Source organism: Gavialis gangeticus, unplaced genomic scaffold (assembly GCF_001723915.1).
Source record: "Gavialis gangeticus isolate Ggan-Ray unplaced genomic scaffold, GavGan_comp1, whole genome shotgun sequence".
Lineage (NCBI taxonomy): Eukaryota > Metazoa > Chordata > Crocodylia > Gavialidae > Gavialis > Gavialis gangeticus.
Genome location: NW_017729028.1, coordinates 38,564,746 through 38,577,349, shown reverse-complemented (window position 1 = coordinate 38,577,349; position 12,604 = coordinate 38,564,746). Strand labels below are relative to the sequence as shown.

At 44.7% G+C, this 12,604-nt stretch overlaps 1 protein-coding gene across 1 annotated transcript in view; it reads left to right on the top strand.

Annotated features, from left to right (window-relative positions):
* The first annotated feature begins 8,332 nt into the window (after positions 1-8,332).
* Positions 8,333-12,604, top strand: part of RCAN2 (regulator of calcineurin 2) — a 235,858-nt gene continuing 231,586 nt past the window's right edge. Inside the window, exon 1 of the mRNA XM_019520977.1 lies at positions 8,333-8,591. Coding sequence (XP_019376522.1) covers positions 8,367-8,591 — 225 coding nt within the window. The 5' untranslated portion in view covers positions 8,333-8,366. The remainder of the gene's footprint in view (positions 8,592-12,604) is intronic.

The following is a 12,604-nucleotide window of genomic DNA, read 5'->3' as shown; positions in this document are numbered from 1 at the left end:
GATCTTGTCAAGCCAGACCTTAAAAACCAACAAGGATGGAGAATATACCACTTCTCTAGGTAACCTATTCCGGTGCTTCACCACCCTTCTAGTGAGAGAGTTTTTCTTCATATCCAATCAAAACCTCCCTTGCTGCAATGTGAGACTGTTGCTCCTTGTTCTGTCATCTGCCACCACTGAGAACAGTCCAGCTCCATCCTCTTTGCAACCCCCTTTCACGTAGTTGAAGGCTGCTATTAACCACCCCCCTTCCCTCAGTCAGTCTTCTTCTCTGCAGACTAAATAAGCCCGGTTCTCTCAGCCTTTCCTTAGAAATCGTGTCCCTTCCCCCCCAACCATTTGTTGCCCTCTGCTGGACTTTCTCCAGCTTGTCCACATCCTTTCTGTAGTGGGGGACCAAAACTGGGCATATGTTGAACCTCATGAGATTTCTGTTGGCCCAATCCCACAATTTGTCTTGGTCACTCTGAATCCTAGCTCTACCCTCCAGCATATCCGCTACACCCCACAGCTGGGTGTCATCCATGAACTTGCTCAGAGTATAATCTATCTCATCTTCCAGATTGTTAATGAAGATATTGAATAAAACCAGCTGCAGGACTGACCCCTGGGGCACTCCACTTGATCCTGGCTGCCAACTAGATCTTGAGCCATTGATCATTACCCATTGAGCCTGATGAGCTAGCCAGCTTTCTATCCACCTTACAGTCCATTCATCTAACTCATAGTTCCTCAGATTGCTTGCAAGAATGCTGTGTGAGCCCATATCAAAAACCTTGCTAAAGTAAAAGTATAACACCTTTATCACATCCACTGCTTTCCCCATATCAGGGAGGCCAAAGCATGTGTCGAGATGCTGCTTCCTAGGGATGTTAAAAACTGAAAAAAGCATTCTGCAAGTGTCAGAAAACCAAAGAAAGTATGGTTCCATTCTGAATGCAGATAGCAGTCTAATAATGGATGATAGGGAGATGGTTAAAATATGTAATGGTGTTTGTACTTCAGTCTTCACAGATATGGTCATTTAATAATTGCAGTTGGCAGCAAGAATAAGGGTAGAGATAATCAGCCTAGTGTAGGGAAAGAGCAGGTTAGAGATTAAGTAGAGAAGCAGGATTTTGTCAAATCAGCAAGAGCAGAGGAAATGCATTTTTGTTCCAGGTCAAAACCTGTGACAGTTTGCCTTTCTACAAATACTACATAGGTCTGCACCTTAGGTTGTGAACAGATGACTCATTTCACCCAGGATGTATTGTCATGGGGCTTGACCTATATCCAAACAGGAGCCGCACGGTCATTTACTTTTCCAAGCTGCATTGCTGCTTCTTTGCTAGTAGGTGGTCAGTGAGAGTATACAGCTTGAAAGACTTGTCCCTGGAGTGAACCTCAATGCAAATGTACAACAGGATGTCCAGGGAAAAAGTGTTAATACGTTTTATCCATCATATTTCAGAGAAACTTGAAGCTGGACAGTGGACTTGTACATTGCTACATCCTGGGGCAAAAGGATTTCTTTTGGGACAAATGCGATGTCTGTTCACAGCCATAGAAGAATTGGTTGATGTAATTTCAGAGCCATTGGCTATTCTTTCTGAAAACACTCTGAGGTTGTGTGAGGTCCCAAATGACTGCAGAAGGGCAAATACCATTCCCCTCTTTAAGAAAGGGAAGATCTGGGTAATCATATCCTTATCTTGATACCTGGAAAGATTATGGAGCATGCCATCAAGGAATCTATTTCAAAGCATTTAGAGGAGAACAAGGAGAGTAGGAACAACCAGTATGGATTTGTCAAGAGGAAGTTTTGTGTGACCAACCTGATTTCCTTTAGGACTTTGTGGGTTGGGGGAAAGCACTGGGTGTGATATACTCAACTTTAGCAAGGCTTCCAACACTCTGTCTCATGGCATTCTCATTGCTAACCTGGGGAAATGTTGTTTAGATGATCTATTGGATTGCCATTGTGGTTGTATCATTGTGCTCAAAGAGTAGTTATCAATGGCTTGGTAATGTAACTGGGAGGAGATATCGAGGGAAGTTCCCAGCAGTCTGGGCAGTTTTGTTTAATATCTGGGATCGAGTGCCTGGTTAGTATTTACAGATAACATCAAATTGATGGAGTTGCAAACATTTTGGAGGATAGGATTAGGATTTAGAATGATCTTGACAAATGGGAGAAATGCTCCAAAACTAATCAGATGAAATTCAGTAAGGACTAGTATAAAGTCATGCACTTAGGTAGAAGAATCACATGCACTACTACAGATTTGGGACTGGTTGGCTAGGCTGCAGTACTACAAAAAAAGGACCTGGGGGTTTTAGTAGACCACAGGATGAACAATCGTGTGCTCTGCTCTTGCCACAGAAAAAGGTAATAGCATACTGGGCTATATTAACCAGGGTGGATAAAAATCAACAATTTTTATTTTTTTTTTAATTGGATTTTTTAATTTAAATCAATTTTTTTTTATTTAATCACATTTTAAAATGTTTTTGTTAAGATGCTTTTAAAAATAGACTTTATATAAAGATAGTTTTAATTTAAGATATGTTAAAGCTCAAAGATATCATCATGGAATAGGGATTATAACTTTTAATTATATACTACTTGAGACAATATATTCATGTAACTTTTTTACAAATTTTATAAATAGGTCACAACAGCCCATGGACTGTATTAGGGGCCTAATCTTACGGGGTTCCCAGAGGCTTCTCTGTAGGTTAGTAAAGATTAAAGAAGACTGTTCTACCCAATGGGACTCAGTGTGCAAAGTCTAGAAAATCCCATTGAGCATCTCTGTGATGCTTATTTCAGTTCTCAAACTGGATCCGTGTCTCCAGAGATCACAGGCAGACAAGGTTCTTTTGGGTAGATGTGATATCTTTTATTGGACCAACTAAACAGGTGGAAAAGTTGTTCTTTGCAAGCTTTGCAAGTTGTTCTTTGCAAGGGCACAAAACCCCTTCTTCAGGCATAGAGAGAGTTTGTGGCCTCCAAAGATAACATCCTTGTTAACAGCAGTATATGGAGATGAGGAATAACGGGCCTGATTACCCACCCATCAGCCCTATTGTCTCTCTGCAAGTTTGTGTCCACACAGTCAAGCCCTTACTTTTCTCTAAAAGTGAATGAAGTTAAATGAATAAAGGATATCAAACAACAAGAATGTACTTTTTATGGAAAGCAATTGTGGGGGAGGAAGGGAGCAGGAGGCCCCCGAAACCCCACTCCCTGGAGCTAACCAACCTAGGTTATGCCCCGCGGCACAAATTGCCGGGGCGGGAACACTCACCCTACACAGGTGCGACCGGAGAAGAGGCCCCAAGGCAGTTCCGGCCACTACAAAGGGGACGCCGAAGGCAGCTGGATGAAGGAAACCGGAGGGCAGCGGCGGCGGGGAGGAGGTCGTCAGGAGCACCCGGGCATGGGGAAAGGCTGCCGGCAGGCGCGGGAGGACCTTCTGGGGCAAGGGCAAACCCCAACGGGACCCGGGAGCTGAGGAGCAACTGCCCCATCACGGACACTGACTGCTCAGAGCTGGTGAGAACGGCTCGGCTCAGTGAGAGCCGGTGAGCCGTATTTTCTTGAGTAGAGGGGCACTTGCAGCAAGGGAAGCGAGGCAGCTGTGTCAGAGAGGGACTCGGGGACTTTGCAAGGCCGGGAACAAGCCTGGTGTTGTAAGTACAGTCTGAGGAGGGGTGGTATCCCCACGGCGGACAGGGAAGGACCGGAGAAGCCGGTAAAAGGTACGGGTAACCTTCAGGCTCCGGGAATCCCTGGCTGGAAGCATTCAGTTGTTTTTTCTTTGATTTCTGTACCTCAGACGTACCCTCGCGAAGAGGGGGTGAAGCAGGCGGCCGAGAGACTTTGGGAGGTATGGGCGAGGGTGTAGGGGCGGCGGAGCCCTCGACAGCATGGGACCCCTGAGGGTATAGGAGTGTCATTTGTGGACTGGTGCACTCTGGATTTTGTATCACTGAACCAGGAGAACATCAAAGTCGTGGCAGGCGGTTCGGAGGAAACCAGCTCACAGACAAGCCTTGGGAGGAGGAACACCCTGGGGACGGTCCCCTACCAAGAGGGGTGGAGGCTCCAGCACGGAGAAAAGTGACCAGCACAGCCCCACCCTTGGACAGCAATGATTAAATTGAGGCTTCCTGACAAGTGATTTAAATCAATTTGATTTCAGTCAAATCCACCCTGGTATTAACCCACCCATAGGTCAAGAGATGTGTTTCTTGTGCTCTATTAGCACTGACAGGGCCTCATCTAGAGCAGTATGTGCAGTTTGCAGGACTGTACTTCGAGAAAGATGGGGACACATAAGAATGTCTTGGAGAAAACAACAAATATGATTAGATGTTTAGGAAATGTCACTTAAGAGAAAAGTTTGGAAAAACTGGGATTATTTTGGAGAAGAGAAGGTTTGGGGAGAGATTTGACAACAATCTTTGGATATCTGAAGGGTAGTTATAAAAGGGATAGTTATACAGTATTCTGTGTAGCTGCAGGGGATGGGACCAGAAGTGGTGACCTAAATTTCCCTGGTTGCAATTTAGGACAAAGTTTCTTACTATAAAGAGAGTTTAAGCATTGGAGCAGGGAGGATGTGGAATCTTCATCCATGGGAGTTGTTAAGAGCGAGTTAGACAAACATGTGTCCAGGATGGTTTAGACAAGGATGTTCCTGTCTGGATTAGATGACCTCCTGAGGGTCCTTCCGTGCCTGTTTTTCTATGATTCTATAACATGCTTTATTTGTACGTACACTGTCTGAAAAAAGAGGAAGTTACAAAGCATGCAGCAGTTGTGTCTTTAGGAATCTCAGCCCAACACCAGTGCTCCAGTCCCAGGGAACATATACGTACTGTAAGAATTGATTACACCTTTCTGCTCCCCATCCATCTCTACAAAGATCCGGTAAAACAAAGCCAGCGGTACAGAATGAAAGTGTATGTGCACACCCAGGAAAAGAGCTGGGAACACTGCGTAATGGTGACCTGTACCACAGGATTGTAGCTCTTTCCCAGGAGTTTCCTTTCTTGCTAACTTTAATAACAATTTCAGCATAAATATAAGCTTCCTCCATAACATTGGCAGCTGTTAGGATTTCTTTGCAAAAGTTTTCTGGGCATGTCTATCCCACGGCGTGCAATGTAGCCTTGAGACACCCAACCTGACTTTTATATGAACTCCTGTGGTACCCAAAGCAGCCTCGGTACAGCAGTGCAAAGCTCCGTGCAGTCTAATGCTACGAGCAGGACTGCTTCTAGTCCCAGCACCAGCTTGTTTTAAAGCTAGCAGTGCTACATTGCTTTCTGCAGTGTAGATTGACATGTTATTCTTTATTCTTTTTGTTCAGAGATACTCCAAAGCCTGGGCATGTTCCTGAACTGGCACTAAGTGAATGCACCTGCTGTAACCTCAGGGTGACTTAGCAAAATGTCCTCTGAACATTTCTATGCACAGTTTAAAACTTATCAGGGTAACTGAGGGTCTGACACTCTTCTATAATTACATATGATTTCTCTGCTTCCTTATAGGGCTGCCTCCCATCACATAACATCTTTGTAAAAAAACACAGTAATCACTTGCATGGAACAGTAATGCTAGGAAAGTATTTAATCTATTTTTAGCTGTCTTTTAATGTAATTTAGCATCTGGAAATGAAGAGGACAGCCAAGACCTTGTGACTAGCCAACTCTCCACAGACCATTGGCAAGTGCTGTGGGGACCACTGATAATCTATAGACTTTTATGTTGGGGTCTATTGCTGCATGCTGTTCAGTAGGTACATGGCAGAGAATGTCTTGGGTTCTCCATGTTCCAGTGTTGATTGTGTCAATATTGAATAGCCGGGACTAATTAGTATGGGCCTAAACTTTTGCAGATGATGACTTTATTTTACATAATGGATTTCTTTTGCTTCATCACCAACAACTGGTTTTGCTCTTTTGTACATAGGATAGCTGTATTCTGTGCAAACCCTTAAAGGCAGGGGTGTCAGTTTGGGCCATTAGGTTTCATGTTACTTATTGTGATTGTTCTGTCCTTCTAAGGTAAAGCAGTTAGATGAGGTATAATTCTGGGCAAAGTTTAGTCCTAAGAGCATTAGTATTTGCAAGTATTAACAAAGAACAATAAATATGCAAGACAAGGGCAAATAAAAAGCCAAGGAACAAACTCAGCAATTGTTGCCTTCTAAATACTGGCACTCAGAAGAGAAATTCTCCTCCAATGCTTATATGTATTTAGTTTTGTCAGTAATATGGAACATCCAATAATCATTCCTATTCTAAGTCGGCTTCATAGGGCTCCTCAGGAGTGTATGCAGGGATTGCTCCAAAGCCCATTAAAGTGAACAGGTGTTTATTCATTAATTCCAAGCGGTTTTGAGTCAGGCCATTGGTTTCACTTTGCTTTATTTGTTTTCCATTCAAATTCTTTGACCCTTTCCATAAATGAGTTTACAACAAAGGAGTATATATTCTGTAATGGATCCTAAATTCTACTATTGTTTCTTCTGCATGGGAATTGCAGCATAACAGCATGCTGTCTAAATTGCACATACTATTTCTTTAATCTCTCTGTAATGTAACTTCCCAATGGGGGTGTCTTGTTGCTTTGTAAAATTTCAAATCCACCGTAAAGAACTTTTTTTTTCTTCTTTGGATTTAGTTTTGAAAATTACAGTTTTATAAGAATTTTAAAGGGTGTTTGGCTTTGTGGAAAGGAGGAAATAGGCTAGCGTACTGAAGTTTTGCTTCTAAATTCAGTCCAGACTTCAGTGCACCTGGCTTAGACACCCACTTACAGGGTGTGTCTAAATGTGCGCCAGACTACGCAGTAACCAACATTACTACACAATCTGGATGCCATGCAGGTCTTTTCCCACGGATCACTGTTCGCGCCTGCTAATGCTACATCGCTGTAGCTATGAGCTACGGCAACATAACATCTCATGTAGATGTGCTCACTGACAGTTATCCTTTTATCCCATGACAGTATTATTTATTTTTTGTAGAGTAATGGATTTTAACTGTGCCAACCTCTGGATACGCACAAGAATATTAGCATGTGTTGATATATGGTGAAGTCTGTTCAGTGATAACAAATAGAAGCATAATTGTAATCATGTTCCCTAACCTGAAAGTAGTTGTTATATGGCAGAGATGACCCTAAACCTTGGGTTTAGACATCAATGAAGTTGATGGTAGTGGGCTTTTTAGTGGCAATTTTGGGTTTGCTTTAGTGAAGAATGCAACTTTCAAACTGAATTTGTGCCTGTTGATATTGCTACATGTATGTTTAAAACATGTCAAGGGCTTTTAGAACAGGAGTGCCCACATATTAGGGCAGGAAAACATGAGCTGAGTGCCCTCCGAGCATCTCGGAGATAGTCCTCTTCCAGGGAGGATTACCTCTAGCTCATCTTGGGCAGCTCATGCTGCAGTCACGTTAGACTGCTCCACAGGGCCAAGACAAGTTGGGAGCAGTCCTCCAGCATCCCAGGGGGTGCTGCACTCAGCCATGGTGGATACTTTCTTCCCCCAGATTGACAATGAGAGCAGCTGGGGAAGCCCTACAAGTAAGACTTCCTGCTCCCACTCTGGGCTCCCCCCAACCCTGGGGCCCTCCTTCTGCCCCCCTGTCCTTTGGGGCTTACCTCCTGCTTTCCACCAGCCTTTGTGACTCACTCCTACCCCTCCTCACGTCCCCTGGCTCCTGGCTTACCAAAGCCGGCCCCGGGGGGAATAGGTAAGGAAGGGGAAACTGCTTGCCTGCATGCCTGCCCACCACCACCACTGCTGCTGCTGTTCTCCAGGCTGAGCCCAGCCTAGAGACTGGCAGTGGTAGAAGAGCAGGCAGGTTTCCTCTTCCCTGCCTGCTCCCCTGGGACACTACTAGCTGCCACAGATGAGTGGGGAGCTGCAGGGCAGGGGAGATTAGAGACCTGGGGTGAGCAGGGCCCAGTCAGGGCTGGTGGGGGATAGCAGGTCCAATCTGGGCCAACAATGGGGTGATGTTCCCAGTGCTGGCCAGTGGGGTCCTGATCTGGGCCATTCGTTCTTGGGACCTACACTGGCCTAGAGAGCAGCCAAGCCAGGCAGGTGCAGAGCCAAGTTGTCAGCTCCTAGTTACTCCCCTGGTTGCCCACCAAAGGCAGGTCAGAGCAGGGTATGTTACAGAGTATTAACGTTTAAGGTGTGACTGCTCACAGCATGTGCTAACACAGCCTAACATTTGTAAAAGTTAGCGCACGCTAATTTTAACATGTAACTACACCCTGTGAGTAGGAATGTATGTACTACTTGTGTTATAGTGTGTAGTCTAACATATCAATCTTTTCTCCGTGCCATTAGGAATGAGGGGAGAATCCTATTTCTTTGGAATGCGCGGCCTCAGTCACTACAGCTGTATCCCAGAGGACGGGGGACTTTTCCTGCTGTACTCCGTAGAACGGGACAAGGATATAAAGAGATGTTTTGCAGAGGAAGAGTTTCATGAAATAACTGATTTCACCGATCTTCCAAACTCTCTCTTCGCATGTAATGTCCACCAGTCAGTGTTCGAAGGCAAGGACAGTAAGGTACAGTGTCAGTTTTCCAGGTTTATTAGGTTTGTGGAAAGGATTTGTTAAACATTGAGTGGTGCAATGCTGGTTTTCATTTCTATTCTATTCTTTAAAAAACTCTTTGCATTATTAAATGTTCACCCTGTATGATGTAATAGGAGAATGGACTACAGGAGTTTTTGTCTTGGGGGTAGTTAACATTTTAGGATACTTTTTCAAAGTTTTTTAAATAAAGTTTCCTGCTGAGTAAAGTGCATAAAATGTTTAAATTTTGTTCATGTTCTACAAATCTCACATGTGGGCATACATCTCCTAGCAACCATCATAGCAGATCTGGTGGAGGTGGCAAAGTTAAACACATAAAAGAATATTTCTTTTGCTTGCTGATAAGATGTTACTGTGGTGCGAAGCTGTTTTTCCCATATTCATAAATGTTCTTAAGTTGTACTGTGAAGTATCTACTTAACTTAAAAAGTGAAAAACAGGGTGGGGTGGGAAAGGCCTCCTTTTTCTTTCTTTAGGCATGTTAACTATGTAGACAGTTCACAAAGTTTATAGCTCAGTAATTAGTCTTTAAACAAACCTTTGAAGTAGTCTGTGGCTTGTGGTTAAAAATTATGCATAAGGTGTTGGTTTCTTGCTTAGGAAATATATTCTGAGGCATCTTTACGGTGAGGGTAGTAAGACTATGTTGTTGTAGGATAAGGCTAGGCTGGGTGCTACAGGGATATCCAGCCTCATAATTACAGCTACTTTAGGTGGCTGTATGTGTGCTCTTGAGTCTGGATGGAAAATCTTAGACGAGCTGGCTTTCCTGAAATGCATTTTGTTGAAGCTCGCTGCAAAAGCAGCCGGCCAAAACTGCACTTTGATTAAAGCAAGGGTGTCAAACATACGGCCCGCAAAGCCTGGTCATCTGCCATTCTGCTTTTGCTGGGTTGCAGGGCTTCCAGAGTTGGGGTTCTGGCTGGTGTGGCAGGGTTTCTGCCTGCAGTGCTGCTGGAGCTGCCTGCCACTCTGGCTCTTGTAGGAGCACTAGCTGCCACCCCAGGAAGCCCAGCCATTCTGGCCAGAGCTGGTGCCCTGGCTGCTTTGCTGCTTCCTGTGGTGCTTCTGGGGTTGCCTGCATGAGAGCCAGGGTGCGGCCCATGGGCACCTGAAAAGCAGGCCCTCCAACTGATTTGAGTTTGACAACCCTATTTAAAGCACGTTTAGGATGGAGGAAGAACCTGTGCAATGGGATGATCTATTTTAAACTGTTTAGGAGTTATTTGCTCCTATTTTAGTCTCTTCTGTACCCCTGTGATTGTGTTATAGATAATGAAAAAGTAACATATTGTCATTACCACCATGCTGAAACCTCTGTAGCTTCAGAGATGGTGTAAAGGTGTTCTGCATTTGTTCCCTCTTCTCTATTTTGCTTCCCAGTCCTTCCCCTTCTTTACCCTCTTGAAGTTCACCAGATACCTGAAAAATATCTGTACTTCAGTTTGAGAAACCGTTATGGGGGGAGGTATGAATGGTTTCAGAGCTCCAGCAAGTCAAGCTGCAGGAAGGGGTGCATGGAAGCAAACTTCTGATTTAAAGGTGGTGGTTCATGTGTCTCCACTGAGATTCTGTGAGTAAAATTATCCGCATGTACCTTTGGTATTCAGAGTTTGTGAACATATATCTGTGTTCAGAATTAACATGTTCTGTGTCAGTGGTGAATAAATGGTTGAGGGAGGAATATTTTTGAATCTGTTCCTAGTATTTCTCTTGACGAAGAAAATAATTCAGCTTGGGCCTCAAACCCTCCATCTCTCTTGGGTGACAGGTTTGTACTAAAACTGTGCATCAAACTGCTATAAAACGAAGCACCAAATCCTGACTTCAGAAAAAATTGCAATATTTGATGTTCTTTTAAATAATATTTACCTTGCTGTGCCCTCAAGATGATCTGCAGTGTGGGAGCATTGTCACCATCCTACACACTGCTGAGAGCTCTTGACTTTAATAGGAATTGAAGATCACAAAATACTTTGCCCCTTAAGTTATTCCTAGAGCTGTGCAAAAAGATGTTAAGGGGGGGGGGGTGGATGTGGATCTTGGTTAGAATCTTTGCAGCAGTTTCTCTAGCCATAAGCAAACTTTCCTTTAGAAAAACTATATGCTTAGCCATTCTTTCCCATCCAAAAGCTGGATTATTTGCTAGCAAAGGAACCGGGTAATAGGCCTATCTTTAGAACTGGAGATAGGTCTGTTGAAAGTATCTGGGTTGAGATTAGAGGGGAGAGTAACAAGCGTGATGTTGTGGCAGGAGTCTGCTATAGACCACTGGACCAGGAGGAAGCGGTGGATGAGGCTTTCTTCAAGTCAACTAGCAGAAGTTTCTGGATTGCAAGCCCTGGTTTTTACGGGGGAATTGAATCCCCCTGACATCTGCTGAGAGTGCAGTACAGCAGTGCGCAGGCAATCCAGGAAGCTTTTGGAGGGTGTTGGAGACAGCTTCCTGGTGCAAGTGTTGGAGAGAACAGCTAGGGGCCACGCTTTTCTTGACTTGCTGCTCACAAACAGGGAAGAATTGATGGGGGATGTAGAAGTGGATGGCAAAGTTGGGTAACAGTGACCATGACATGACTGAGTTCAGGATCCTGACAAATAAAGAAAGGAGAGCAGCAGAGTATGTACCCTGGACTTCAGAAAAGCAGAGTTTGACTCCTTTGGGGAACTCATGGGAAGGATCTACTGGCAGATAAGTCTGAGGTGGAAAGGAGTCCAGGAGAGCTGGTTGTACTTTAAAGAAACCTTACTGAGGACTCAGGAACAACCCATCCTGGTGCGCAGGAAGACTAGCAGATATGGCAAGAGATCCTCTTGGCTTAGCAGAGAACTCTTCAGTGAGCTTATGTACAAAAAGGAAGCTCACAAGATGTGGAAGCTTGGAAGGAGTATAAGAGCATTGCTCAGGCATGCGGGGGTGAAATCAGGAAGGTCAAAGCACAACTGGAGTTTCAGCTAGCAAGGGACATGAAGGGTAACGAGAGAGGTTTCTGCAGGTATTTTAGCAACAAGAGGGAGGCCAGGAAAAGTGCAGGTCCCTCACTGAATGGGGGAGGCAACCTAGTAATAGATGACAAGGAAAAGACTGAAGTGCTCATTGCTTTTTTTTTACCTCATTCTTCACAGGCAAGGTCAGCTCCCAGACTACTGCACCAGGCAGCACAATTAGTGGAGGAGGTGAGCAGCCCTCAGTAGTGAAACAGCAGGTTAGGCACTATTTAGAAAAGCTGCACATGGTACAAGTCCATGGAGCCAGATGCAGTGTATCTGAGGATGCTGAGGCAGTTGACTGATGTGATTGCAGAGCTTCTAGCCATCATCTTTGAAAACTCATAGCGACTGGGGGAGGTCCTGGATGATTGGAAAACAGCAAATATAGTGCCCATCTCTTAGAAAGGGAAGAAGTAGGATCCAGGGAACTACAGATCAGTCAGCCTCACCTCAGGCCCTGGAAAAATCATGGAGCAGGTCCTCAAAAGAATCCATTTCTAAGCTCTTGGAGTAGAAGGTGATTAGGAGCAGTCAGCATGGACTCACCAAGGGCAAGTCATGGCTGACCAACCTGATTGCCTTCTTGACTGATCTGGTGGAGGTGGCAAAGTTAAACACATAAAAGAATATTTCTTTTGCTTGCTGATAAGATGTTACTGTGGTGCGAAGCTGTTTTTCCCATATTCATAAATGTTCTTAAGTTGTACTGTGAAGTATCTACTTAACTTAAAAAGTGAAAAACAGGGTGGGGTGTGTTCACGTATCACTGAGCCGGGTTCCTCTCAGAGGCATGGAGGTGCATGTGTAGGGGAAGTGAAGTGTTTGTGGGGTATGTGACTGTGTGTCGGGGAGGGTATAGTTGTGAGGAGGGTGGGGTATTCATGGGAGCCCCCCACCCCACTCCTAAGCTGGTCAGCATGTACCTCTGCCCTGCAACAACCTGGAGCCCATGTGCCCTGTGCTGCCTCCCTGCCACTGCCAACAGCACCTGGCCC